The sequence below is a fragment of the Homalodisca vitripennis genome, chromosome 1, assembly GCF_021130785.1.
Source record: "Homalodisca vitripennis isolate AUS2020 chromosome 1, UT_GWSS_2.1, whole genome shotgun sequence".
Lineage (NCBI taxonomy): Eukaryota > Metazoa > Arthropoda > Insecta > Hemiptera > Cicadellidae > Homalodisca > Homalodisca vitripennis.
The window spans coordinates 157,939,782-157,966,698 of record NC_060207.1 but is presented as its reverse complement, the minus strand read 5'-3'; the positions used below and the strand labels follow the sequence as shown (position 1 = coordinate 157,966,698).

The 26,917-nt window shown below is 30.9% G+C and overlaps 2 protein-coding genes across 7 annotated transcripts in view; one reads left to right on the top strand and one right to left on the bottom strand.

Moving 5' to 3' along the window:
* The window catches only part of LOC124374788 (phenoloxidase-activating factor 2-like), a 150,670-nt gene extending 130,636 nt beyond the window's left edge, over window positions 1–20,034 (top strand). For all 6 annotated transcript variants that reach the window (XM_046832964.1, XM_046832941.1, XM_046832957.1 and 3 more), the window contains exons 7-9: window positions 5,302–5,410; window positions 10,893–11,183; window positions 19,574–20,034. The gene's annotated coding sequence lies outside the window, so the exon portion shown is untranslated. The remainder of the gene's footprint in view (window positions 1–5,301; window positions 5,411–10,892; window positions 11,184–19,573) is intronic.
* LOC124374744 (phenoloxidase-activating factor 2-like) lies at window positions 12,587–26,495 on the bottom strand. Its single transcript, XM_046832906.1, has 7 exons — window positions 26,391–26,495; window positions 22,034–22,435; window positions 20,494–20,811; window positions 19,504–19,766; window positions 16,099–16,262; window positions 13,628–13,809; window positions 12,587–13,524 (listed from the first exon to the last, which is right to left on the bottom strand). The coding sequence occupies exons 2-7, from the start codon at window positions 22,432–22,434 to the stop codon at window positions 13,509–13,511; spliced, it is 1,344 nt and encodes a 447-aa protein (XP_046688862.1). The 5' UTR covers window position 22,435; window positions 26,391–26,495; the 3' UTR covers window positions 12,587–13,508.
* Between the last annotated feature and the right edge of the window lie 422 nt (window positions 26,496–26,917).

Here is a 26,917-nt window from a genome sequence, read left to right as displayed (position 1 = left end):
TGACTAATAATGACTTTCTACGTTATTTTAAGATGTACAGAAAAATATTTAAACAACTCTGTAATAAAGCTAAATAAACGGCATTCAATGATATAATTAAGAAATCAGATCACAAATGTAAAACTGCTTGGCTCTAGCTAAAACTGAATTAGGGAATAAAAAGTTGAACCAGATTTCTCGGATATTCAAGATTTTTACTAATGCATATGATATTGCCAAATGTTTTAACAACAGATTCATACATATTTCTGATGAGATATGAGTGCAGCCCTCAGTGGAAAATTCTAACAGATTATTGTGCAATAAACATTCAAATGGATTGCCATGTTTTGTTTCAAATATGGTGACTACCTATTTGTGCTATTGGTGTGCCTATGGTGCTAAGATTGTGAAAAAACTATTGTTAATTTGAAAAACAAAAATCTATGGGATGGGACCAAATTCTAGTGCAGATTATTAAAAATCCTATAATCACGTAGCTTTACCCCTATCTCTCACTAAACCAATCTTTTCAAAACAGTGTTTTTCCATATCAGTTAATATGTGGTGAATAAACCTTTTTTTAAATGGAAATAAAACAAATCCAAACAATTATCGAGAGGTATTAGTATTGTCTGTCTTATCTAAAATTTTGGAAAAGGTAATGAATAATCAAATGCTTTACTTTTTTGAAACATTAAATGTTTAAGACACAAAACAGGTATGGATTTAGACCTAAGAGTAACACTATTTTGGCATGTTGAAGATGGAGCTTGTTTTGGCTTTTCTTGATTAAATCACTCACTACATTGAAAGTTTTTGTGGTGTGTCTGAAGAAGATAGCCTTGCTATCGAAAGGTCTTACAAAATGAAAAGTTATCAGTATTGGTTGGTGTGTTTTCCTATGTAGTAATTGAACTATTTCGGCAGTCTCTGATCTATGAATTTGTTAAACACGTAGTGAAGGCTTTGGATGGGTTGCAGAAGACTGTTGGAGTTTTACTTTAACATATCATAATTAATTAACTGTCTTGTACATGATATTTAAAAAAATCATTTTTCAAATATTGCCTTGGAATGGATTCAATCTTAACTCAAATGCCTTAAACAAAGAAGTACTGGAATGAAAAAGAGTTTAAAATCAGTCTCTGAGTGTGAAGAAGTTAACCCTCTCCCGGTCGAATTACCGCGACGCGCTTCTGGTGCTACTGGGCTGAATTAAATCGCCCGCTCTGCCGCGAGGACACACTTATTCGCGTTTTTACTACGTTAAGAACTTTATTTTAATAAAACTATTATTTATTGTACATCGTTACAAAGATGTGTAAATCCTCTATAATAACGTTGTATTTATTTAAAAAAATATCAACCTTATGAGGTAACTTAAAATCAAACAAAAAGTCAAACTTACATGAAAAATCTTGTTTTAATTGTTGTATAAATTATCGAATATAAAGGGTTGTAATTATAAAAATTAAGATAACACTAAGACTTTGTCTAGTGTTATCTTTGTCTAGACCAGGTGGGGCCCGAGTGGCGGTACCAGAGGCGCGAGGCAATGGCTGGACACGGGTCGCGGTGCCGGCGGCGCGAGGCAGCGCCGGATCACGTGGCGAGTCATCAGTGTCCTTATCTTCTTGGTTAGAATGGTGAATTTCCTCATCACTTAATACATCGCTATTCATGGAACTTTCATCGTCACTGAAACCATCGCCTTCATCATCCACTTCATTGTCAAAAACGCGATCAATTTCGCTATCACGCAAACACCTTGAACCTGCCATCTATGAAGTACAGAACCAAGTGAAAAGACTGCGAAAACAACTAACGAAATGATTTCAGTAAATAAGTGGTTATAAAAAGTCCCAAATAGTTCATCAAATTACGTAAGATAGCAGCACAAGTCAGAAAGAATTGTACTACTAAACAACTAGATCACCGTCAATAAAGTAATGAATGAACCGTTTCAAATTATTAATTCTAGATAGCGTCCCTAGTCATAAAACTATGAATAAACAAGGCAACAATGATACTGCCAATAGATATTTCCAGTATTAGTTCCCCAAACAATCATAAGACAGCAGCACAAAGCAGAGGGCGTTGATAAAGCAGTTGGAGGCGATTGGAGGCGTTTGGACTTTAGCGCCAGGCGCCCTGCCGAGGCGTTTCGAGGCGTTTGCCCGGGAGAGGGTTAAGATTGGTGTTTCCAAAGGTTCAATTCTAGGCCCACTTTTATTTTTAGTATATATTAACACATTGGAGTCTGGCTCGCTATTTGCTGTTTTTATAGCCTGGTCTGCCTAAATTAATGGGTTTTCAGATTTTTTTTTAGAAAACTGTTAAATATTATGTATATGATATTATATTTCTTGAAAGTTCTATCTTTCCTCTTTAAATTGATATGTAAAACTTTATTCCTATAAAATCTAATTAATTTTTTAAAAAATTTTAAAACTCACATTTTTGGAAGAAAATTAAAAACTCCTGCATGTCTTGTGTTACTTGAAAACTAACTTTTGAATAAATAAAACAAGTAATTACAATTTTTTTTATGCATTTACTATATACATTTTTACAAATAATTTTAATTGCCAAAAAATTTCAAATGCTAAAAAAATCACACAAAATCCTGTTTAGTGTGATACTCTTCAAAACGGTCAGGTACGCAGAGTGCCACATTACAGTCCTTGCAGTAAGTAGAACCTGCTGAAAATCCGGATCATCATCGGTGTCATTAACAATATTAGAGTCCGTATCTAACTCTAATTCAGCTAATATACTGCAATCTTCCATTGATTTTTGAAATGCGCGCCTCTCCATGACTGTTGTCGTAGACAGACTGACGACGCACAAGGCCACGTCAGACGATAAACAAAAGCCTCAAGCGGGTATGACGTAGTAGCGCCTAGCGGAATTTTTCTGAACTAACCAACAAAGCTGGCTTTTTAATGCAGCAGACGGCACTCGAATATCACTCGGGCAACTCCGTATATCAATCGGCAAAGCTGTGCTCGAGTCACGCTCGAGCGCCGGCCCAGTGATTAAACAACGGCGCTCGAGTCTGGCTCGAGCGTAGACTCGAATGTGTTAATGACCTATCATCAAACTTTATGCACATTGTAACTTTTATGCTGATGATACATCAGTGGTGATCCAAAGGAGCAATTTGGACAATATTTTCAATACGCTAAATATAAAATAGCAGAATTATTAAATTGGTTTTCAGTAAGTGGCATAAACCTAAACAGTAATAAAATGCAAATCATATCATTTAAAACTTATAAAAATAAACAAGCAGATCACTTTGACTACTTTCATACAGACTTTTACATCATTATAAAAAGTACAGACTGTTTAGGATTGGAAATAGACAACTATTTAGACCACAGTAATTACAAAGATTTAGTGTGTAGTAAACTCAATTAGGCTTGTTTCCAGGTGTTGGTTTTGAGAAATCTAACTTTGATGTAAACTCAAGAGCAATGATTTATTATAATACTTTCCATTTACTATTGCAATGTGGAATTTGTTATAGGCCAATGCCAGCAAATCAGTTTTAATTTTTAAATTAAATAAAGTGTATAAGACACATTACTTTTTCTGAAAGAGAGCCTATGTGTCAGATCAACATCGGTCAAATTTAAATTTCAAATAGTTCGCAGCAAAATCTGTAATCTGAAGTTGTCGTGTACCACAAACAGCTAATAAAGCAAATCAGATGTTATGTTTTTCATAACATGCAATTCTAAAGTAATTAATAAAGCAAAAAATAGGTCAACTTTATACTGGAATCAATTTGAGCAATTTAATTAAGATAATCAATAAATAAATTTGAAAATTAAGATAATCAGTAAAAAGAAATTTGAAATCTATAGGCAATAATAAGTAACACCAAAGTAGTTTGGGTTGGAGGCTGAAAGAGCGTATGAATTCCGCTCTGTAGACCAGGGCAGTTGCAGGCGCAGCGCATTGCTCATCTAACTCCTTCTTCTTGCCTTAGCTGTGAGTGCGGGAAGACATGCATTAATGTCTTAGTGAAAGAAAACACGTTTTTGTAAAATTTTGGTTTCATTAAATTCGGTTACGGGTTAAAGCAAGTGAGATTGGTGAATGAAATTATGTTGAGGTACAAAATATAAAATTCTACAAATAAGTTTAAACAATATTTGCAGTGAACACAAATTATTAATAAGATTACATGACATTGGTTTTCAACACATGATAGTGACCACTTGCTCAGGTTAACATAACCTCACTTTGAACCAGAAGCACTCATATAACATAGTAAAACACCTTCATATTAACCTAAATTGGACATTTATTTAATTATTACTACAATAGAATCAACCTCACATTTGGGACTTTATCACATGGTATCACCAACCTTGGGCAATATATCATAACTGAAATACTTGAACTACATCACATGTCACCAACATGTGGGCAATTAATTTACCTCATGCTGATTATCATCGTATGACACCAACAACATTGGGCTTTTAAAAACAAACACCCATATTAATTTTAACTTCATCAAATGGCACAACAACATGGTACAATTAAACACCCACAACCTGATCTACATCACCTTGTGTAAGCCTTTATTCAAGAAACTGCAAATTGTAAATTTCCCTTTATTATATATTTCAAATTTTATACTTTACATAAAACAAAATATAAATTCTATGTATCAAAACTAGCATGTTCACCAATACTACACATGACACAGAACTGATTTTCAATATCCAATCCATAGATTGAAGTTAATAAATAAATTAATTCTCAATATCCTATGAAAAACTTATACACTAATCTACCTGAATGTTTTAAAGCTATAAGTGATTTAAATTAATATAAGTATCAGTAAAGTCCTACGTGTGTGTTAAAGTATTGTATAGTGTTACAGAGATTTTTAAATCATAGCTAAATTTTGTAACAGGTATATGTATTGTAAATTATATTATTATAAAATTTGAGACAAAACTAATTAAAAGCTAAAACTGCATTTGGTTTTTAAGATTTAAGTTAAGATAACTTGTCAATGTCACCAGTTTGTATCTTTGCTATACATGTAAGATGGAAATGTGGCAATAAAGAAATTTGAATTTCATTAAAAAAAGTGATACGAAGAAATCACTAAGTATAATACATAACACTTGTAAGATGCTGATCTCATTGTTGGATAATTCATAAACGAATTTCTCCACATTAAAAACACTAATTATAATGGAAGCTGGTTCATCAGGTATCTGATTATTACTATAAATATGGTAACCATGCACTTATATTTCATAATTTTACAAATAGGTATTTTATTTTCAGGATTTAAGGAGTGTTAGATGATGACTCATCTAACAAACACACCAAAGAAGTCACATTGCCTTCAACTGCCAGTTATTAACACAGCAACGTTTTACTCTTTTGCACATGAGTATGTTTGTTTGTGAGTTTTTATTACCATATAAAGTATTTTATTTAGTATTGTATTTATAAAATTATAAAATATTACATATTATTTCCCGTGCTTGTGTAGAACCGGTTTCTGGACAGACGTCAAAGCAGAAACACCAGAGTTGTCCATTTTCAAGTCTTTCAGCAGTCTTGCACAACTAATGAAGCGAGATTGATGCTTTCGGTAGTGCTAGTAGCAGTCTAGTCAACACACAGATAACCATGAGATAGAGAAGCGGAGCGAGGCCGCGTTTGCGCACTACAGCATTTGTCCACTGCACATCCTACAAACCATTTCACATCTTATAAATTCAACTATGATATTATTTGGTTTTGTCCAGGGACTTTACAAATTTTCTTCTGTGTCAACTTAGAAATGTATTTGAAACAGTGTTTGGTAAAAACTCAAATGCCAGTGGTAAAGTCATTGTCAGAAACTAGATGGTCAGCAAGAGCAGACGTTGTCTTTACTTTGGTACAAGGTTATAAGAAAAGAAAATAACCGTTGAGAATGCTATCTATTGACCACCAGTGTAAGACTTGTCTGCAGACTGGATGCACAAATCCTTGAGGTTAATTTTCAGAATTTTAAAACCATTTTACTAGTTGTAAGGACTGATGTTTTAGAGAGAGTAGACATATGTTCCAATAACCTATAGAGTAAAAGTCTTAATCTTGAGTTAGGAATAAAACAGTTAAAAACTCTATTCTATAAAGGATTCTTCAACACCAAAAAGGGGTAGTTTGAGGAATATGAAAAAAACTGCATAAAAACTAGCTGGATGTGATGTTCCTAGCTACTTAAGAGTAAGAAAGCGAAAAAATATTCGAAAATTGAACATCAAAAGAGAACTGGACAAAAGAATAAATTTAAAAAATAATGCATATTTTAAAATAATTAACTCACTAATAGCAAATATAGCTAGAAGGAAGGAAGTATATGAGGTCATAGCTTCCTGATTCCAAGTTTTGTCTCTTCTACTCACCTACCCACAGGAGTCAACAGAAGTGAAAAGAGCGGCTTCACAACTGTGTACAATCCATTCTGAAAACATCAATGTAGGTATCTTGAATGAATGTGTTCACTTTCAAATGTATGTCAAATTGGAAAGATTAAAAAACTTTCCATCAGTGTATACTTACATAAAGGAAAACCATCTATCGAGTACTTTTCCAAATCTTGAAATTGTGATTAAAACATTTTTTATTTTACCAGTGACAAACTGTACTTCGGAAAGAGACTTTTCAGTGCTGAACCAGATAAAAAAATGCTAAAAGGGCAACTCTATAGAATGAAATATTTAAATAATTTGTTATCATGTGCAGAGGTGACATTAAAACAGACTTTTCTAAAACCATACAAGACTTCATACAAGAAAAAGTCATGAAAGAAACCTTTCAGGTAACTTTATGTAAGGTTTAGGTTTTAACTGTCAAGATTTCCAAATGTCTTTATATATAAGGTCGCAAAATGTTTATTTGTTTCATTTTTAGAGTTTTTTTCCAAAAATTAAAAGTCTATGTTTATTATTAGTTTTTTGTAACTTTAAGTTAAAGAATAGATTTTGTGTACTAAAAATTTAAATCCAATTTGTAATCAACAATCATTAATTTTGAAAATTTTCAATCCTCAAATAATACTGCCTTATTAAGTTAATGTTTTATTACCCTAATCACTAAAAGAAAATTTGTTTAGTTTGTATTACAAGTGTTGTATTAAAATAAAAATATAATAAATGAGATGTACAGCTTGTTTTTTAATACCTTTTACTCACCAAAACCTAGATATTTTAAAGTTATTAGACCTATAGTTGATTTTTAATTGTAATAAGAAACAAAATATTTTTAACATAGTACAACTAATATAATCTTGCATTAGTAAAGCCAATATACAATAAGTGGAACAAAATTGAGTCAACAAGGTGATGAGGGGAGCAGAAAAATATGGTTTGCCCAGAGCGCCTGCACCCTGAAATCAGGGCCTGGTAGTCAGAGTAATGGGCAAGACTGCTTCAATGGTGTTTCATTGCAAAATGACTATGAGAAAGAGAGTGCATTTGAACCTAATATTCTGGAAGGTCTGGAAACAACAGTTCAAGGTAAAAAGATGATGACATGAAACAGAAATTCCCGGACATCTATAAGATGATGATGACCAGGATTATTACCTTTGTTATTTATCATTAATTATTATTGATTTTCAATACAATTTAATTTAAAAAGTTAGAAATGTACAGCTACTGAATAAAAACACATTTTAAATATATTAACTTATTTCACTTCCTTAAAGTTTACTTTGAATAAATTAATATAACTTTAATATGTATAATAAAATAATAAGTATAATATAATTTATAATACCTAAAAACTTACACTTTTTAAAGATAAAACACTTAATTATTTTTTTCAGTTTAAGTAAATTAATTTAAACAATAAGAATTTTATTTAATGATTTTAGTTATACAACATAGGTAAGTACTATTGTACACAAGCTGATTGTTGCTCAGTTGAAGATAAGGCTCTGTGCGACTTAGGAGCTAAAGTGTTAAATATATGTACTGAAAATATGTATTATTTTATTAAATACAATGTATTAACTGATAAATAATACAATTTATTCCAAATTCAAGGTAATATTCATGGTTGAAACTGCATTGCGTAAGACTAAACATTGCGCACTCACCACCCTCTATCTCAAATGCAATTGTATACATAAAAAACTGTTTCGATTGAAATCTGTCCCAATTTTATGATCTAAAACTTAAATAACAAATAATAGATGATAACATCATTGGAGGATAGAAACCGACTAAATTCAAGACAAAAAGTTCATATAAATATATGTATGGAAATGCTTTGTTTACTAGATAAAGCTAGTGAAAGATTTTGCCAAAATTTCCACCTCAAGGATTAAAGAAACCAGACTGAATCCATTAGAACGGAAATTAAGACAAACATTTGATCGTTTCATATGAATGTTGATCTGTAAAATTGAATAAACTAGATCCCAGAACTGTAAGAGCCCTTAGTTTGTAAAATAACTTTCTTAAAAACAAACATTTTAAGTCAAAACTTCATTAGTTTTGAGGCACTATAATTTTATTAAATGGTTAACAAATGCATAAAAACTATAAACAAAAATTGTAGTCTGAGGAAATTGATGTAAATAAAGTTAATAGCAAATAAATTTTTAATTAATCAATTCAAATTTAACTGTAAAAAACAAACATTGAAGCAAATGCACTTTAAACAGATCAAATCAAATCAAAAATTCTTTATTTATAATTTTGTGGAGAAATACAATGGCATCATGGTAGTGCTTGGTTCCTTAAGTTGTGATTAGTGTTATTGCATTTTTATCTGTGAGAAAAAATAATTTAAAATTCCATTTACCATTTACTGTGTTTATCAACAATTTAAATTAAATTAAATTTCAATTTTTATTCAGCTATTTGTCGGTTTTGATACACATTTCATTTGATAATGCCTAACATATTTTCTCACGTGGAATACGCAGATATGGTTTATGTATGACTTTTGTAATGGCAATTCTACAGCTTCAGTTGCAGAATATCGACGTATGTTTCCTCAACGTAGAGTACCAAATCAGGCATTTAGCAGGATTTTTATTAATACTTGTGAGATTGGTTATTCTTTAGCACAAGAAATTAATTTGACTGAAATCTTCGACATGAAGATGATTCTGAAAGTATTCTTCAAGCTGTTGAATGTAATCCCACTACAAGATTGTATAGAATATAATTTTGTAAATAGTAGAAATTTGAAAATAGATTATAATGTGATTGTAGATAATGTTATTCTGTTGGTTTATGTTGTGTTATATTAAGTTATTGTATCAGAGTTTGCTAATTGAGTTTGTAATGGATTGTGTCTTTATTGAATATTGTTGTTATTTATCTTAGCATGTGGTTTAACTGTTTTGTTTGTTTGTTGTTTCGTTTTATATATCATACATAATTTTGTGAATAGTAGGAATTTGGAATAGGTTATAATTATTATTTATTATTAATATATTATACATATATTCAAAGTTATATTATTATAAAACTTAAAAAACAAATTCATATTTTTCTGAGTCATTTTAAATGTAAATACAGTTGTGTAGTTAGGTATTTTATAAATTGTCATTACTTATTTTATTGTTTGTATTTCATTGTAGAACCCTTTGTTAAAACCATTAGAAGATAGTATAATTGTATTGAGGTGAGCGGTATGCTTAAAATACATGCTCAATAAATTCAAATACCTTATGTAGCCCTATATTTATTTATTTGCTAAAGTCTAAAGGAGTGAGTATAAATAATTCTTAAAAATTATATTTCATTTAAAAGACATAATCTGGTTTTATTGAAGTGACACCTTCTGACAGAAACTCAGTGAGGAAGCAAGATTCGATTCTCAAGCCTGGCCCCTAGGTTGCTCGCTCAGTCTGTAGTTCGGCTCTAAAAACGGTCCGCTGCCACCGCGATTTGGCCGCCAAAGAAAGGGGGCAAGGCATAACTCATCCTAGAGTTGAGCGTCACACCCGTTCTTTGTGTGATGTGCCTTTGTTTATAACAATGACCAATTATGTAGTCAATGTTTACACTATGTCACGCTATGCATTTGGTTGCTGTTGTTTATTAATGAATAGCTCTATCTTTAGTGTCAAGAAACTGATTAATTTTTAAGTAATTATTTATCATGGTTTGTTTGTTTGATCCATATGATAAGAAACCTATTTCATTACCTGTACATTCATTATAATGCAAATGCATCTTATTATAGAGAAAACGTACTGTATTGCATCTGTGAGTATACTATTAGAAATATTTAAAAGAAAATTGATTTTAAAGAATGTAAAAGGTATCAAGTAAAAATAATCTAAGTAAGTACACAGACTTTACAGACTGTGTTTCCAACGAAAAACTAATGAGGACATGTAATGAAATTAGTTCGATTTTTCCATACCAACTATTAGTACGAACCACCTTAGTATATTAGCGTGTCAGAATTTTGCTAGAAAAATATATAATAAACATTAGCACATGTTTTTATACTTAGAGTACAAACCACCTTAGTATATTAGCGTGTCAGAATTTTGCTAGAAAAATGTATAATAAACATTAGCACATGTTTTTATACTTAGAGTACGAACCACCTTAGTATATTAGCGTGTCAGAATTTTGCTAGAAAAATATATAATAAACATTAGCACATGTTTTTATACTTAGAGTACGAACCACCTTAGTATATTAGCGTGTCAGAATTTTGCTAGAAAAATATATAATAAACATTAGCACATGTTTTTATACTTAGAGGATATACATAAAATTAAACTTATTAAGTTCATAGGTTATGTGTTCAGGCTTTTCAGTGAATATAACATGTTGATGACTTTGTCACATACCAATTCTGACAGCACAGCAATATGTAAAGTAATTTTTATTTTCATGTTATAGGTACAAAGACAGCCTTGAAGAAATGGTTTGAGTGGCTTACTAATGAAAATCACACTATCCTGTTCTCCGAGCTTTACACAGAATTTGAACTGTTTATGGTAATACCAGTGACAAATGCTTCATCGCAGAGAAACTTTTCTAACCTAAGCATTATTAAAATAAGCTTAGAACAACAATGATGCAAGAGAGGTTGGAGTTTTCTATGCTGCTGTTCATTGAACAAGAACTTACCATGAATTGTAATTACTCAGACATTATTGAGGAATTTAAAGTATTGATTCCTAGAGAAAGGTAAATTTTACTATAATTTTGCCACAAGTGCTTTTCCTACTTTTTTCTTTTAAATAAATAATTTTGTTTAACTTAATTATTACTAGCGGACCCGGCGCGCTTCGCTGCGCATTTCAATAAGTTACCCACGGCTTCGCACGCAAATCTTAAGAACCGAAGTCCTTATATTACTTAGTAAATTTTTTTTTTTACTATAATAAATTTTAGATTAAATTAGTTATATCTCCGATGCCACGATTGAGCTTGCTTTGTTGTCTCGATCGAGAGAATATGTACACACGGAGTTTTGAGAACCATACTTCTGTCAAAAAAAAACAACTAAGGTTGATTTTATAACATTCTTTATATTTGTAGCCAACGTAAGATAGTAATTATGATATCTGCATTGCTCTTCTTATCAAGCATGAGCATGGTTTATATTAAATAAATATTGCAGTTAAAGGTGAATTTTTACGTCAAATTTGAATTGTATTATCTGGATAGTAAAGTCTATGTTTAACAGTGATTGCAGAAACAGTTTAAACAAAATTTGTCGTTTCTCTTAAGCTTACTCTATGCTTTAAAACTATAAGTGTAATATATGTTTACAAAGAACAGCTGATTAAAAATTTGAAAAGACTCTTTCACTTAATAACATATGTTTGCTGCAATGCATTTCTTACGGGTATTTCTGTAACCGGTGGGGCGGAATCCTGAATCGGGAAAGGGATAAAAAGTATCCTATAACCTTCTACAGATCAAGACGAACAAATTAAAAAAAAAATTAGGCGAATCCGTCCAGCCGTTTGTGAGTGATGCTGTTACACACGAACAGTTTCATTTTTATATATATAGATATCTCGTATTAAACTTATTTTTCTTCCCTTAAAAATGTTTGCTTACTATCAAAGATCAATATTATTATTCACTTTGTTATGACAGAATTACCTATAGCCCACTGCAAAATAGTGCTGTGTTTTTGTAAGACTGCTGTGTTTAAAAATAATTGTCAAATAGCTTCAAAATTCATAGTTTTGAGCACAATTTCCAAAATATTCCCGGAGCCCCTTTTTGTTGAGGGGGCTTCCATACCCCTCAAACCTCCTGGTATGTCAAGCACCTCCAAATCATGAACCCTGCATATGCCTGTGGTTACTATTGAAATTAAAATTTCTCTTTCTTGATTCTTCCTATTTTTGGGTTATATCAGATAGTGGACTTTACATCCAGTAATAATAAATATGACATTTCAATCCACAAAATATTGTTAGAACACTATTAAATGTTTTTTAACGCTTAATTTTATAAATATTTTAATACTTTATAAATACCTTTCAAACGTAACACAGTATGATATTGCTTATATGTGTTATACCAAAATAGCTTCACAGAAGATGATTCCAGGAATTTAATACAAATTTTTCATAGAAATAAAACTATTTATTTAGTTCAAAATATTTAATTTACAATAAATATTTACAAAATTACAAACACATAGTTCCGTTTACCTTTTCCAGCAATGGTGTACAAAATTATTAAATAGATACATATTTTAACTATCAGTAAATACAAGTTTCTTAATTAACAAAATGTTGACAAAACTAAACTATAATAATAAACTAAAAATAATAATATAGTATATCCATCTTGCAGAACAAGGGCATAATAAAACACTTTTTCCGATAAAATTATGTTTCTATTTATTCTCCTTTAGATAAACAGTTAACAGACCATTTCCTCATTATATTTTTTAGTTAAATGCTCCTGAATTAAATAGAGCTAATTTTGAACTCTTTGTTTGAATCAGATGCCATCCATAAAAACTGGGCTTACAGATCACTTATTACATTCCGTACACCTGGTATTATTAGAAGAAACCTATTTATTTTATAACAACCAGATGAAATAACCAAGGCATATAATGGAATGGAACATAACCAAACCAATGAGAATCTACAGTTGTAAATTCATATACAATTTCAAATAATAGTTTTAATACTTTATGCCAAGTTGGGAATACTTATCATATATCCTAAGTTTGTCTTGAACATGTTCAGAGCAGTTTGTTTGTTAACTTCATGAAAAGAGTAAAAGCCAAAAATTGAAAACTGATTTTCAATAAAAATAATTTACCCTCTCTAAATTGAAGTTTATTATCTCTATATACAATCAAATGATATGAATACCAGCTCTTTGGTATTTTTCATATCGAGAATATTAGGTTTTAAATATCAACAAACCTTTTACTAAACTTAATGTTTCATAAAGTTCCTTTTTTAAATACATGGAAACGTGAATTTTCTGACTTCATAAAATTCCATTCAATAGTAGTCACACAGTCAGCGGTCATTCGTGATCATTCCTGAAATAGATTTTAAAATTTGTGTGAAATGTTTACAAGTTCATTTGATATAAACAATTTAAATGTTAAATCATATACACACTTAAAAGTTACATTGACTTACCCAAAACGATCATCCACATTTAACATGGATATCTTGCTGTCAATCCAGTCACGAAAGTGAGCAACGTTGACATATACACCTGGACTGTTTCCTCCACAACCAATCCCCCAGGACACAATCCCTGCTTGGACATAGCTAGAGCCCTCCTCAGCGAGGCACACTAGTGGACTACCACCGTCACCCTATAGAGAACAGCAGCTAATATACATTACAGAAATTGGTTTAAATTATATTAGTCACAACAAATAAAATCATCAGAATCTGTTTTATTTGTTGTTTGAATATAAATCCTCTTTCTGAAAGAAACAAAATAAATATAAAAAACTGTAAAAAAATAATAACTTAAAATAAAACCAAAAAACTTGCAGGAAGAAAGTTACATATTTTTACAGTAAATTTTATAATAAACAATAAATCACTAAACTTTGTTTTAATGCGTTAACTGCTGTGGAGACATTTTACAGCTATTTTGATTGTCATAAAGAAACTAACTGTTTCGTGCCGCAAAGGTGTCAACAACATACATTAGACTGCAACACATGCTTTTTACTATGAATGTGTTAAGTATACTTTTTGTCACACTTCATACAATCTATTTTTACTTTCAGAGACAAATTGTGAAAATACATAATTCAGAAGTTGTAATGCCACAGAATATCCATTTCAAGATTTTATACTGGCGATGTTCAAATATAATTCTTAAGATATTGATTTTCCAAATCTGTACATGATAGCCCAAAGTTGCATAGACATAATATGTGTCTGTCTGTCCATATATCTGTCTAGGATAAGAGCTAGAAACCACTTGGTAATTTACTCTATCAAATGGTCTTATTTCAATGAAATTTTGCATGTATTCATAAATCATCATTTGTTAATAATTTTAACTATATTTTATTTTTCCATATTTTTAAATTCATAGCTAAAAAAAATATTCGTTCAAAAAAATCAAAAATATTCTACAAAATGGTATATATACTATATTTCCAAGTCAATTCTTATTAATAGTTATAAAATATTGAATTTCAATGTTTGCTAAAGGAAGTTTCGTATTTTAAACACCCTAAACAGCACTAAATCAGGAATTCTAAACAATAGTTCCAGTCCAACTTCTCCCAATCCACTTCCCTTTCTTATAGTAAGGATATCAAAATACATTCAAATATTAATAGATTTAAAGCTGAGATGATTGGACACATCTTATTTGAGAAGGGGCATATTAGAAGCAGAAAAGTTGTAAATGAATGAATGGATGGAATATTTCTTTATTTTAGGAGAAATTAGATGAACTAACTGTTCTTGTATTTACTAAAATATATTTTAAAAATGCAATTCTAAGTATGTATTTAAGCTATCGACTGCTACCTAATTGGAAGACCACAAACACATATGGGTACTGCAATTGAAGTAGAGTAACCATACCCACTTTGTGGCCAAAAAATGTGGTCAGAGACCACTAAAATCTAGCCTGAAATAAGCCTCAGGCTAAAATCTCTTTAACTAAAACTCTTTAAAAAATATTCAATTCAGGTGGACGAGGCTTTTGAAACAGTTTCATTTCATGCCAAGCCAAAATGAATGATACACATTCATCAATTCCCCCCTGGCTGAAGTGTTAAACACTGTTTATCTGTTCCGATTTGGTATATTTATCAGCTTTTGAATCTATATAATGTAACGCATGTTATAAGTAAAAATAAATAATTGAATGAACAATAGTAACTTATTATGAACCAATCAGACTAAATAAAAAAATAGTCCTTCTGGCTCAATTGTTAGAAGAAGTTAGATTTTGTGACAGTCGATATGATATTAATTTAATTTTATGAGATTTACATGTAGTCAATTTCTAAAAAAACTGTCTGAAATAAAAAAAAGTTTTGGAAATAAAATTATTTAATTTCTCCCTGTTTATAAATAACGGAGTTATTTACATGTACACGATTTTATACTTGAGATACAAAAAAATGTATATTACAAAATATCACAAGCTTTTCAGATCACTCTTTGTTATTTTCCTAGGTCCATATATATATATAACGGAGTTGTTAATTTTGTATAAGTTTGAACAGCTGCCATATTAAAACAAGATGGAGTACCAAGCTCTGGCCAATGTACGTATTGAAGATATTTACAAGATCAACTTTTTACCAAGTTTCAACTCATTTAAGCTTTACTTGGAACAGCTATTGTTCTGTGGGTGGTGGTGTGTGGGTTGGTTTTGAGTTTGGGGGTCATGTTCGGTAAAATTATGCAGAAATCTGAAACTGCTACTGTGAGGACAGTTACAACAGCTGATATTCTATACAAAATCAAAAGATCACAAAAGAAGAAAAACAAATCTAAAGTAAACAACTTATATGCTAAAGCTAGATTTGGTTGTATGATGTGTAGAAACAGGAAATGCTATAACTTTTAAAGTCTGTAAATTTTATAGTACACTACTGATTAAGGACATGCTGAAGACTCACTTTGCAAGTATCTTTGCCTTGCTCTCCACCCGCACAGATGAAACTTTCGTGCAGTTGAAAGTATATACCCAGTCTCGTCGAGCGGAAAATTTCCTGACAATCAGCCCTTGGCACAATGGGCAACATCACTTTCTTTAATATCATCTGATATTTTCCTTTGTCACCTAAAATTATAGAAGTAAAAATCCCTATTTAAGAATTCAACTATCAAAAAAATTTTAATTTACATGTTGATCTATGAATTAATGAATATACTTATTAAAAAATCTATATATAGATAATCTAAGAAAGACATTTCTATCTTAAGAATATGTCATACAGCAAACATAAGTATTTAAATTCAATATTTATTTGTTACCTAACACGAAATTGTGACTATGTTACAGAGATTTAAGTGTTTTGTCAAGTTTCATATATGCAGTAGATGCAAGACGGTTTTCTCCCAATTAATTCTATCGATCAGTCGATCGTAATGTTTTCAAGATTTATTTTAGACTTCTACTGGGAAAAATTTACTTCATGAAGTAAAACATTCAGATCTTGGATATCTTAAATGCTCCAAGGTAGGACAGGTGTCCCCTGAATCTAGTTTTTATTCCAAAGCTAATGTAGATACTAAGATTTATGGATTATATGAATCTGTAACAGCTTCCATCAAAATCAAAATATCCAAAATCTTATCCTTACAAACTAATATTCTTGTAGCTAAGAGCAAATTTTAATTGTACAAGTAACACAAAACACACAAAAATACACAATATAAAATTAACTATCAGACATGTAGATAAAAGTTAAATCAGCCAATTATATGAAGAACAACTATTTGGCTAAAAATTATTACTTTCTATTTAACTGGTTGGCTGATGGTGATAGAACTATTGATAAGTGTTTTTAAGGTTGGCATTAGAAGTCTATCAAGCTAATCAAATTCGATCTGAGAGTAAAATTATTGCTTGGTATTTTTAAACCTTTTGATAACTTCACATTTCAATCACAACTAAAATTAACACAATGATTTACGTCTTAGAGAAAAATCCTGTAACGGTATCATGAAAACTAGACTGTGTGTTTATACAAATTGGCTCTTGGCTTCTTACTATAACTCATATTCATGCAACTTCACTTTATGTCTAGTGGAAGAATTTTGCTCATTGAAAGTTAAACAACTTAGTCTTATTGATGGTATGATGGATTTTGGTTTGAGAAGAGAGATAAAATAAAACTGCAGAAAGCAGCATTCTGGAAGTGTTGAATCAGCTGGAGATCTAAACTAACCAAGTTTTGGAAATATGTAAACCAATATTAATAGGACATTGTTTCAGTTCCAGCCGGTCTTTATCGATGACTGAGTGGCAATATCTTATGCTGAAAAGTTTAGAGAGTACTTTATTTTCTTTGTTCGGCTTTTGTAGTCTTTATGTTACAATAATATAAATTAAAGTTTATTTTTTAAGTAACTAAATTTTGTATACAGAGGACAGCATTATAACAAAGGGTTTTAATGTAAGATATAACATTTATAAATTATAGTTAAGGAAGAAAAAAATAACATGTAAAACAACATTTTAGGTCTCAATGTTTAACATAGTGTACGTTTGTGTATTATTTCTGTTTGAATCAACCTGATAAAATAAATACACATTAGAGCAATCTGCACCAAAATAGTCCAATGGTGGATAGTGCGCCTGAATCCAGTGACAAAGAGTAACATAGGCAAGGCAAGTGTGCCAGTGAGAGAAGCTGACCTTAAATAGCATGATAATTACTCCATTTGGAGTAAAATCAGGTAGAATGAAATAAATTCTGCCTGCCAGTAAAAATCAGACCCCGTTTCGCCGCATATAAAGTTTCCCGCTTATTACGCTTATCCGCGTTTAAGATACGGTGTCAATATATACTCTACTACATCAGAATGAAGCGCTTTAAGCCAAGAAGAGCTAGCAATTTTGGTAACTAATGAAGATGATGAAGAAGTAGAAATTTTTTTATATTTTAGGGTCAACACCTAACACTGCCTGTAAAATATGTAGAATTCATCTATTTAGTTCAAACTCTCTTGCTTATACTTCGTCTCTACCATAAAAATAGAAAACCTTACAGAACAACTTTTTTATGTCATAATCCTAAATTTAATTGAAAACAGAACATTTTTTTACTGTTTTTACACTTTAAAATAATTTATAATTAATAAGTGTTACACTTTTATCATCCTGAACTAACTCTTTCACTGAGTGAAAAATAAAAGCAATCGATTTAAAAAACAGTGTAATTTAAATAGGCGAACTGAGACTTCAGTGTAACTTTTGAGGTATTTGGGCTTCTTATACTAATCCAAGATGGTGGATCCGACCAAGTCTCATAATATATGGATGCATGCAATGCCCTGTCTATGTTATGTTGTGGTCGCTGGTCTGAATCTCCCTCTACAACCTATGCGCAACACTGTTGCCAGTTTTATATATATATATATATATATATATATATATATATATATATAAATGAATGTTTGTGTGTTTGTCCTTTATGGAATCGCAAAATATTAGACAGACCATTATGAACATTTGTATGTATACGTATTTTCCACAGAGAAGGCTTATAAGCTGTGCCCATTGATGTAACTCACCACCAAGCGGCGCTGCAAAAGATAAAAGGTTTAAAAGCGCCTGCACACTATAAACTGCAATTACGAGACAGTTATGTATATTACGTAGCCAAACACTATTTGAAGGCGCTAAGTTATTATGTATATTTGTCTTTATGATACATTTCTGATTGAACTTAAAGTTTGAGTGTTAGACCACTTTATAATAAAGTATATGTACGTGCACAATGGTTATAAACATAAACAGATTTTCTTGATCGTGGCGACAAGGCAAACTCTACATCGGCGTTGTAAATATAATTCAATTAAACCAGAAGTTGACATACACGGGCAAAGCTTACGAAAAGCGTGCAAAGCCGCGGGAAACAGCTAGTATATGTATAAAAAATTACTGATGAGTCTTATCGTCTGTTGCAGTAAATAAATATGTTCAGTTTTTACTGTATATAAATGTACATATGTTTGTTTTCATTCATATTTTTTGTAGACAACATGTAAATTAAACAGATAGAAGAGACCATAGTTAAAACACCTGGTTGTCAGCAGCAATATGGCAACACTGCCTCAAACATAATTGGACACTTTTGATGTGAGATGCTCTAGTAGTTGTAATATATAAACGAGTATGTTCATGTTTTAATATAAAGCATAATTTATTCCCCTTCAGAGTTATTTAATTATATTTAATAATAACTAATAATACTCATCTAATATCAACAGTTGCTTATGATTGAAATATAAAACTACACTGTTTAGGATCAAAATATATAAATTGAAATTTTACAAAATGAAATGGTAAGTACCAAAGACATCCTTGCCCCAGCCGCTTGCAACACAATCTTCATTGTCAAAGTTTTCATTCTGTGTTGGCAGGCAAATGCTGGCAGTGTTTGGCCCAAATTCAACTGGAGACTCCAGAAACAGAAGAGCAATGTCATTGAACAAAGCACCAGCGTAGTATCCCTCATGGACTACCACATGGTGGACAGATCTCTCCTGCCAGGGATGAGGTTCACTCAGCGTTTCTGTATCCCACTCACCAGCACGAATAAGCAACCCCGTCCTCCTTCAAAATAAAGTCATTTAGATTGATTGACTGAAACAGTTCTTTCTCTGACTATGAAGGAAATGTCAAACATTATAATTCTTCACTGATTTAGTTCTGTTATGTCTCTCATGACAAGCTGCTTCAGATTATGTTATGAGACCATCTTTAGGTGAGGTTTATATATTATTCATCAGAATACTGTAGGACAGACAAATTGGTAACAAAACATTAAAAAAAGAATTATATAAATATAAGGACTGAATTATTAAACTGAATTTTAAGCATTTTCTGCCTTTCTTTCATGCTTTGGTAAAGCCACCCAAACATTACATTTTTGAGAAGTTTAAATCAAGTCTTGTATATTATTACAACAAGAGTAATGATCTACAATGCTTTAAATTATTTAAAAATTCTAAGATTTTTATAACAGTTTTTTGCAGAAAATGTAGATGGTTTTTCTTCCGTAAATCTTATAGTTTAATATAAGGCATATTAGTTGTTTCTAATAAATAGTGAAAGTACAGCAAGGAGAATAACAAAATATTAAAAACTAATATTGACTCAGCTATGCGTAATAGGTTAGAATAAATTATTACCCTTTAAAATAATGAGCAGCTGTAAGTAGAACCATTGGATCGATGAGAGATCCTCCGCAGAAGTAAATCGATCTCTCCCTTCTTCCATTAATAATGGTTGTCCCTAATATTGACTCAGCTAGATCTAATAGGTTAAAATAAATTATTACCCTTTAACACAATGAGCAGCTGTAAGTACAACCATTGGATCGATGAGAGATCCTCCGCAGAAGTATACCGATCTCTCCCTTCTTCCATTAACAATAGCTGTCCCTAAAATTGCCACCATCCATGGGAACTCGCCATATTGCGCTTGCTCATCCTCTCCATCAGTAATGCGGTAGCTGAGGGGATTCAGACTGCGGCGTCCACATTCATAGATATCTTCTTCTCTTGTAGGGGGAGAGGATGAGGTGGATTCATCTGATAAAACTTGAGGAGGGTTACAGCAGACATCTAAGTAACTGGTACATACACCAGACTTAATGCTGAAAATATAAATATTAGTTGAGGATTAGAAACTATGACTGATCAGAAATTTGGCAATTTAAATTATTTTAAAGTATAAAATTTGAATAGGATAGAAATGTTAAAATACAAATTCAGTTAAGCAGCTCTTGCTTGTTACACTTACACATTTCCTCAGCTGGTCAAAAAAAGTAATTAACTTACTTGGAATTTGAATTTGGATAATTTTCATTACATATATTTTATTCCAGACAATAAATCTTTTTACCCCTTTCAAAGTACTTTCTTCAAAAGGTTTTATTAACATCAACATATTTTTTAAATAGTTATCTTTTTGAAGTGAAATATATAGTTTTGTAAAAACAGCCAGTAAATTTGAAAAAGAAAAGTATTTTCTTTAATTTCATATCCTAATTGCATTTGTTTTGTTGATTATCAAAGTTTTAAACCTTTTGACCTTGATGACAAAATGTTTAAGTTTGTATCTCATAAGTATCTCAAATATTTATATCTCATAAGTTTTTTATTTAACATGTAGTATTTTTTAACATGCACAAATTGTTAAAATCCTTTTGAAATTTTGAAGATGATTTATGAAAACTAAGCTGTTGTCATCAACTCAATGTAAGACATAAAAACAGTGTATAATAAATTAATAAATGTTTTCTTTGTGTGTTTGAATAGTCAAAAATTTAACATTACGGCCCTTATCATCAGCTGCTTGTTATAAGAACCATCAGTTCCTGTGGTGCTCTCCGGGTTTATGGTCCAAAATAAAGTAGTAAGTACTATTAAGAGCTATGGTACCCCACTATCATCAGCCATAGAATACAGATAATCTGTTAGTACAAAATGATTAATTTATTTCAGTTTTTGAAGTGCTTAAACCTTTGCCTGTCAGTGGTATCGCTTAGCTTATTATGTATAAAGATACCAATGTGTTGCTAAAACAAAATATTGTTTTAAATAAATTCTATTGTATAGAACTGTTAGCTGACCAAGCAATTCAAAAGTCTTTACTTTTACTTTTGAAATTAGGTAAACAAAAGAAATGTTTACAGACTTTTTTCATTTAACATACTATTTCCAAAAGAATGCAATATATTAATGCTAATTTTATCAGAACTAGTAAAAACATATAATATTTATGATTTTAAACAGATAAAATAACTAATTGATACCAAAAAAATTAAATAATCAGTATACATGTAAGTTACAAATGATGAGAATATCTCAACGTACGGTTTGGGTGAAGTGGTGGCATTGGAGCAAGGACACTGCTTGTAGGGTGGAGCTGAGACGAGACCGATACCAGACAAAAAGGCAGATCGGATGTCCATTAACCCCTCGCCATTTTGCGTGATCGTGCGGTTCTTGCCACACAGGAAGAACGGAACACATTCACAGTTCTGGGACAATTCTGGAGTTTCCTTAAAAGGTGGAGGCATCTCTGGTTTGATTCCTTCATCAGAGGCATCTGAAGAGTCAGTGGTTGGGTGGTAGTTGATTGCACATTCAATCTCATAAGGTTTCGAATTTGGGGATAAACTTCTATATTGACGTTTTGGGAAATCACCACTCTGGCTTGAACCAATATAAAGACAGACCACAAACCAAAGTCGACTAATGTTGAAACAATCCATTCTGAAACATCAACAAACAATTAAGTTTATTTCTGGCATCACATGACTTCGAGACACTACTTCTATTGACTTGGCCTTCTTAGTTGAAAACCTCGACTAATTCATTCTCTGTGATGACAGGTGTGACCAGGACTTCCCAGTCACACAGCAGGGTGTATGTCCTTCTGTGTCATTAAAACAAGCAAGAATGGTTCACACTTAAATTGAAAAATATAACAACAATCTCAAGTTTTAGTTCTTTTTTTGCAAATCAACCTTTTTTATCTAGTTTTCAGAAATGATTACATTTATTTTTACTGATGCTGCATAGCTCTTTAGAAATCACCTGCATATAGACTCAAATATATGAAAGATGTACACACAGTATCTTAATCTGTCCACTCAGGCTGGCTTTTAAGAGATGATTGGATCTGAATATGACAGAATTTGATGAAAATGTTCATGTATATTTACACTTCCAAAAACCATAATGGCAGGGTGTGCAAAATGTCTGGATACAGCTTAATAATCTGTAACGATTAAAATAAAAGTAAAACTTTCACATCAACACAGAGCTGAAGAAACTACTTTTCTATACATCACTATCACCTCAGAGAGTTACCTCATGGTGGAAATTGTTTTGATCAAGTAAGTGTGTTGCAAATTAACTTTAAAGTGATAAAAATGAGACAAATAATTATATAAATAAAGTAATACAATTTTTATAATTAACCAAATGATAGTCATTTAAAGTTTTTGGTCATTTGAAAATATAGACTGTTATTATTCAACATGAGATTGATCAAATATAGAGTCTAAGAATGAATTAAGCAAACAGAGAAATAAAGATTTTTCAATAGCGAGAGTAACAAACAAACAAACAACAAAGGTTTTACAGCTACACACACTTTTACTCCACTCAAAGGGCTAACAAGTATTTTGTAAAGGAATCCTTCTTGTGGTAAATAAATATTTACATTCTTTACCTCAAATTTATATAATAAAATTTATGTTATATTAAATATATGTCAAACTTTGCAAAGCTGATCAATATATATATATATATATATATATATATATATATATATATATATATATATATATATATATTTAAATATTCTAAATAGCTACCACTTTCTTCAAAGTTTAATAATTTTCCATTTGTCTGTTTGTATACACAGTTATTTGGAAGAATAAAATACCTCTCACTTGCCAACTAAGAATGTTAAATGCATATGATTATGTAATACAATGCACGATGGTGAACATGATATTACTTTAATCATTCTTAACTAAATCTAGTCTCTTTAAGTATAGTGGTTATAATAATCTGCCTTACAAACATTCTCAACCAAGTAGCACCAAGCCACTCAATGCTATTACAACTCAAGATGGCACAGATTTTACTCAATTACACAAAAATGTTATATCATATGACACAAAACAGAAAAATGATTTTAAAAACTGTTGTTTTTACAAGTATTTCCAACCATCACATCTTATTTGACAAGCCTGTTTCCAAACCATGCTTTAAAAGATGTAAAAGAGAAGTCAAGAAAGTTAACTATGTACTTGTATCTATATATATAAAAATGAAACTGTTCGTGTGTGTAACAGCATCACTCACAAACGGCTGGACGGATTCGCCTAATTTTTTTTAAAATTTGTTCGTCTTGATCTGTAGAAGGTTATAGGATACTTTTTATCCCTTTCCCGATTCAGGATTCCGCCCCACTGGTTACAGAAATACCCGTAAGAAATGCATTGCAGCAAACATATGTTATTAAGTGAAAGAGTCTTTTCAAATTTTTAATCAGCTGTTCTTTGTAAACATATATAATGCGACAAAAAATTGTTGTTATTTTTGACAGTAACTAAGTAAACATAAATATTTTTGACGTTTTCTATGTAAACAAACATTTCGGCAGATTCTGAAAAGTACAGCCTAATCAATATTAATGATGAATAAATGAATGTTTTTGTGTTTGTCCTTTATGGAATCGTGAACTATGTGGCCGGGCATTATTAAAATTTGTATGTTTATGTATTTTTCCGCTGAGAAGGTTTATATGCTTCGCCCATTGATGTAACTCGCCACTTGACGGCGTTGCAAAAAGATAAAAGTTTTCAAATCGCCTGCACATTATAAACTGCAATTGCAAGGCAGTTACGTATATTTAACTGCCAAATACTATTTGAAGGCGCTAAGTTATGATGTATATTTGCTTTTAAAATAAGTTTCTGGTTGAACTTAAAGGTTGAGTGTTAGACCACTTTATAATAAAGGACATGTACGTGTACAATACACTTTTGATAGATGTTCATGATCGTGACATCAAGGCAAACTCTACATTGGCGATGGAAATATAATTTACTTAAACCAGAAATGCTCTTACACGGGCAAAGCTTACGAAAAGCGTGCGAAGCCGCGGGAAACAGCTAGTCTTGAATAAGAGACCTTTCTTTCTTACTGTTTCAGTAACAGTACAACAAAAATTGCTTTTATATCTCAGCAGGCTCTTTCTCAAGAAGGGAAATAAGAGCTGGCCTGAAGCCAGCTTGTTCTTTAAGAGAGAAAAGGGGATAATTCATTGTATTATTATTATCCTTTCTAGCAACTTAAAATATACATAATGTACAGTGTGTTTTAAATTTTTATGCACAGTGAACGGACTTTGGTAACTATGAGATGCAACGAAGATTATATAGACAACGTTGTGTGTAGTAACAAGACCAACAAATTAATGTAGTTAAATTAATTATTAGTTGTACCATTCACTGGCTGCACTATAAACACGGGTTTCGGTCAAAATCTTCAAACTGTAACAACTCTCTTATTAGCACCTATAATGAAATGCTTTTTTTTACATGCAATCTGCATAAGATATTTTCTAGTTTTTAAACATTATAATGAAAACATTTTTAAGACCAGCAAGCAGGTAAATTTGTTTTATGTGCAATGATCCAGGATTTTGTTAAATAATTCATAAAAACCCATTTTTGTATAGTTGTTGGAGGGGAATTTGTATTATAGTTTTAGGATTGTTGGTAAACCTCACTTATATTTCACTGCACATAGTGTTGGAACAGGTGTTTAGTGAAACAGAAATTGTCAGACAAGGTTAGTCTAAAAATGACTGAATTTCTTTTGAGTGATTAGCACAGTAGCATGTTAATTTAAAATTGTACGATATTTTAAAATCTTATAAAAAATAAGAATAAAAATCATATAAAATTAATTAAACATCTTTAGTTAAATGGTTTGTTTGAAGTTTGTTTTTGACAATGGAAGGATTGTGAAGTAAACAGGATTTTTCCATACACTTGCCATCCGTTCAGTGATACAATATTACTGATTACAAATGTTACTGTCTAGTAACCATGTTGAAGATCTGCAACCTCATTTCTTCTTCAGGTGAATGACTAAACTTATGCCTGACTACTAAACTAAGTTTAATGCAACTTATTTTACTGTAACTAAAAGAATATAATAACTTAATTTTGTTTTATGCACAATACATGTTGCTCTGCACGTATAAACTTTGTCTGGGCCAGCAGACATTTTTAGTTCTAGTAAACATTATATGTGTAACATAATTCTGCAATTTGTGTTGAACTAATAACATATGTTTTAGGCTGGTTAGTATCGAAATAGCACACAGCTTATTCCATTACTATTATAGAAAATATATTCAAGTTGCATCTAACAAAATTTAAAGCTTATTGTAAAGTTAATTGTAATGTGAAATTAAATTTACTGTAATCTAAATACTGAAACTTTAGCAAATTAGAATTAAAAAATCGGATATAATTAGTTCAGATATTAACTGCTGTCTTCATAAAGAAGTTATTGCATAATAAACTACTTTTAGAGACAAATAATTAATTTTATACAATAATGCTTTTATTTAGTTTTATAATTTTAGGTAATGGACTAGTAATAGATGTTCTCTATTTGTTTAGAAGTAAATCCTTACCTTACTCGGTTTTCAATGTAATTTCACTACGTTCAAATACACGTAGTGGTATGTGCCCAACTCAGTGATAGAGTAATGTTACTGGAAGTGGAAAATTGCTGTATTCAACTAACAATTATTTGACCTGTGTCATCAACAGACCATGACCTGCATTTGATAAAAGACTTCCTGAAATCTGGAAATACAGGTCCTTAATTGTAATTGAAACATCCATATTTAAGTCCAGATATTTTACACTAAAATTTTGTACAAAAATCTCATAGTAAATTACTTATTATGATAGTACCTTTAAACCAATGGCGTGTTTTTTTAAATGTATGTGTGTGATATCTTCATCATCAATTTTATAAAACGTAGTCTTTCTTTAGATTTTAGCATGTATAAAGCAATAACAGCATTGATTTTCTCAGGTTCTAGCATTTTAAGTGCAATAATTTATTTAATTTATAAGCAAAACAAGAAACACCTGTCCTAACTGTTTTTAATTATAGTTGTTATATTTTGCTGAATATCGATAATATCCAACA

Coding starts and splice junctions, on each gene's coding strand:
- LOC124374744 (XM_046832906.1), bottom strand. CDS start 22,434: ATGGATTGTTTCAACATTAGTCGACTTTGGTTTGTGGTCTGTCTTTAT. Junction 20,812..22,033: donor GCCACCACTTCACCCAAACC/GTACGTTGAGAT, acceptor TTATATTTTCAG/CATTAAGTCTGGTGTATGTA. Junction 13,810..16,098: donor AAGGCAAAGATACTTGCAAA/GTGAGTCTTCAG, acceptor TGTTCTCTATAG/GGTGACGGTGGTAGTCCACT.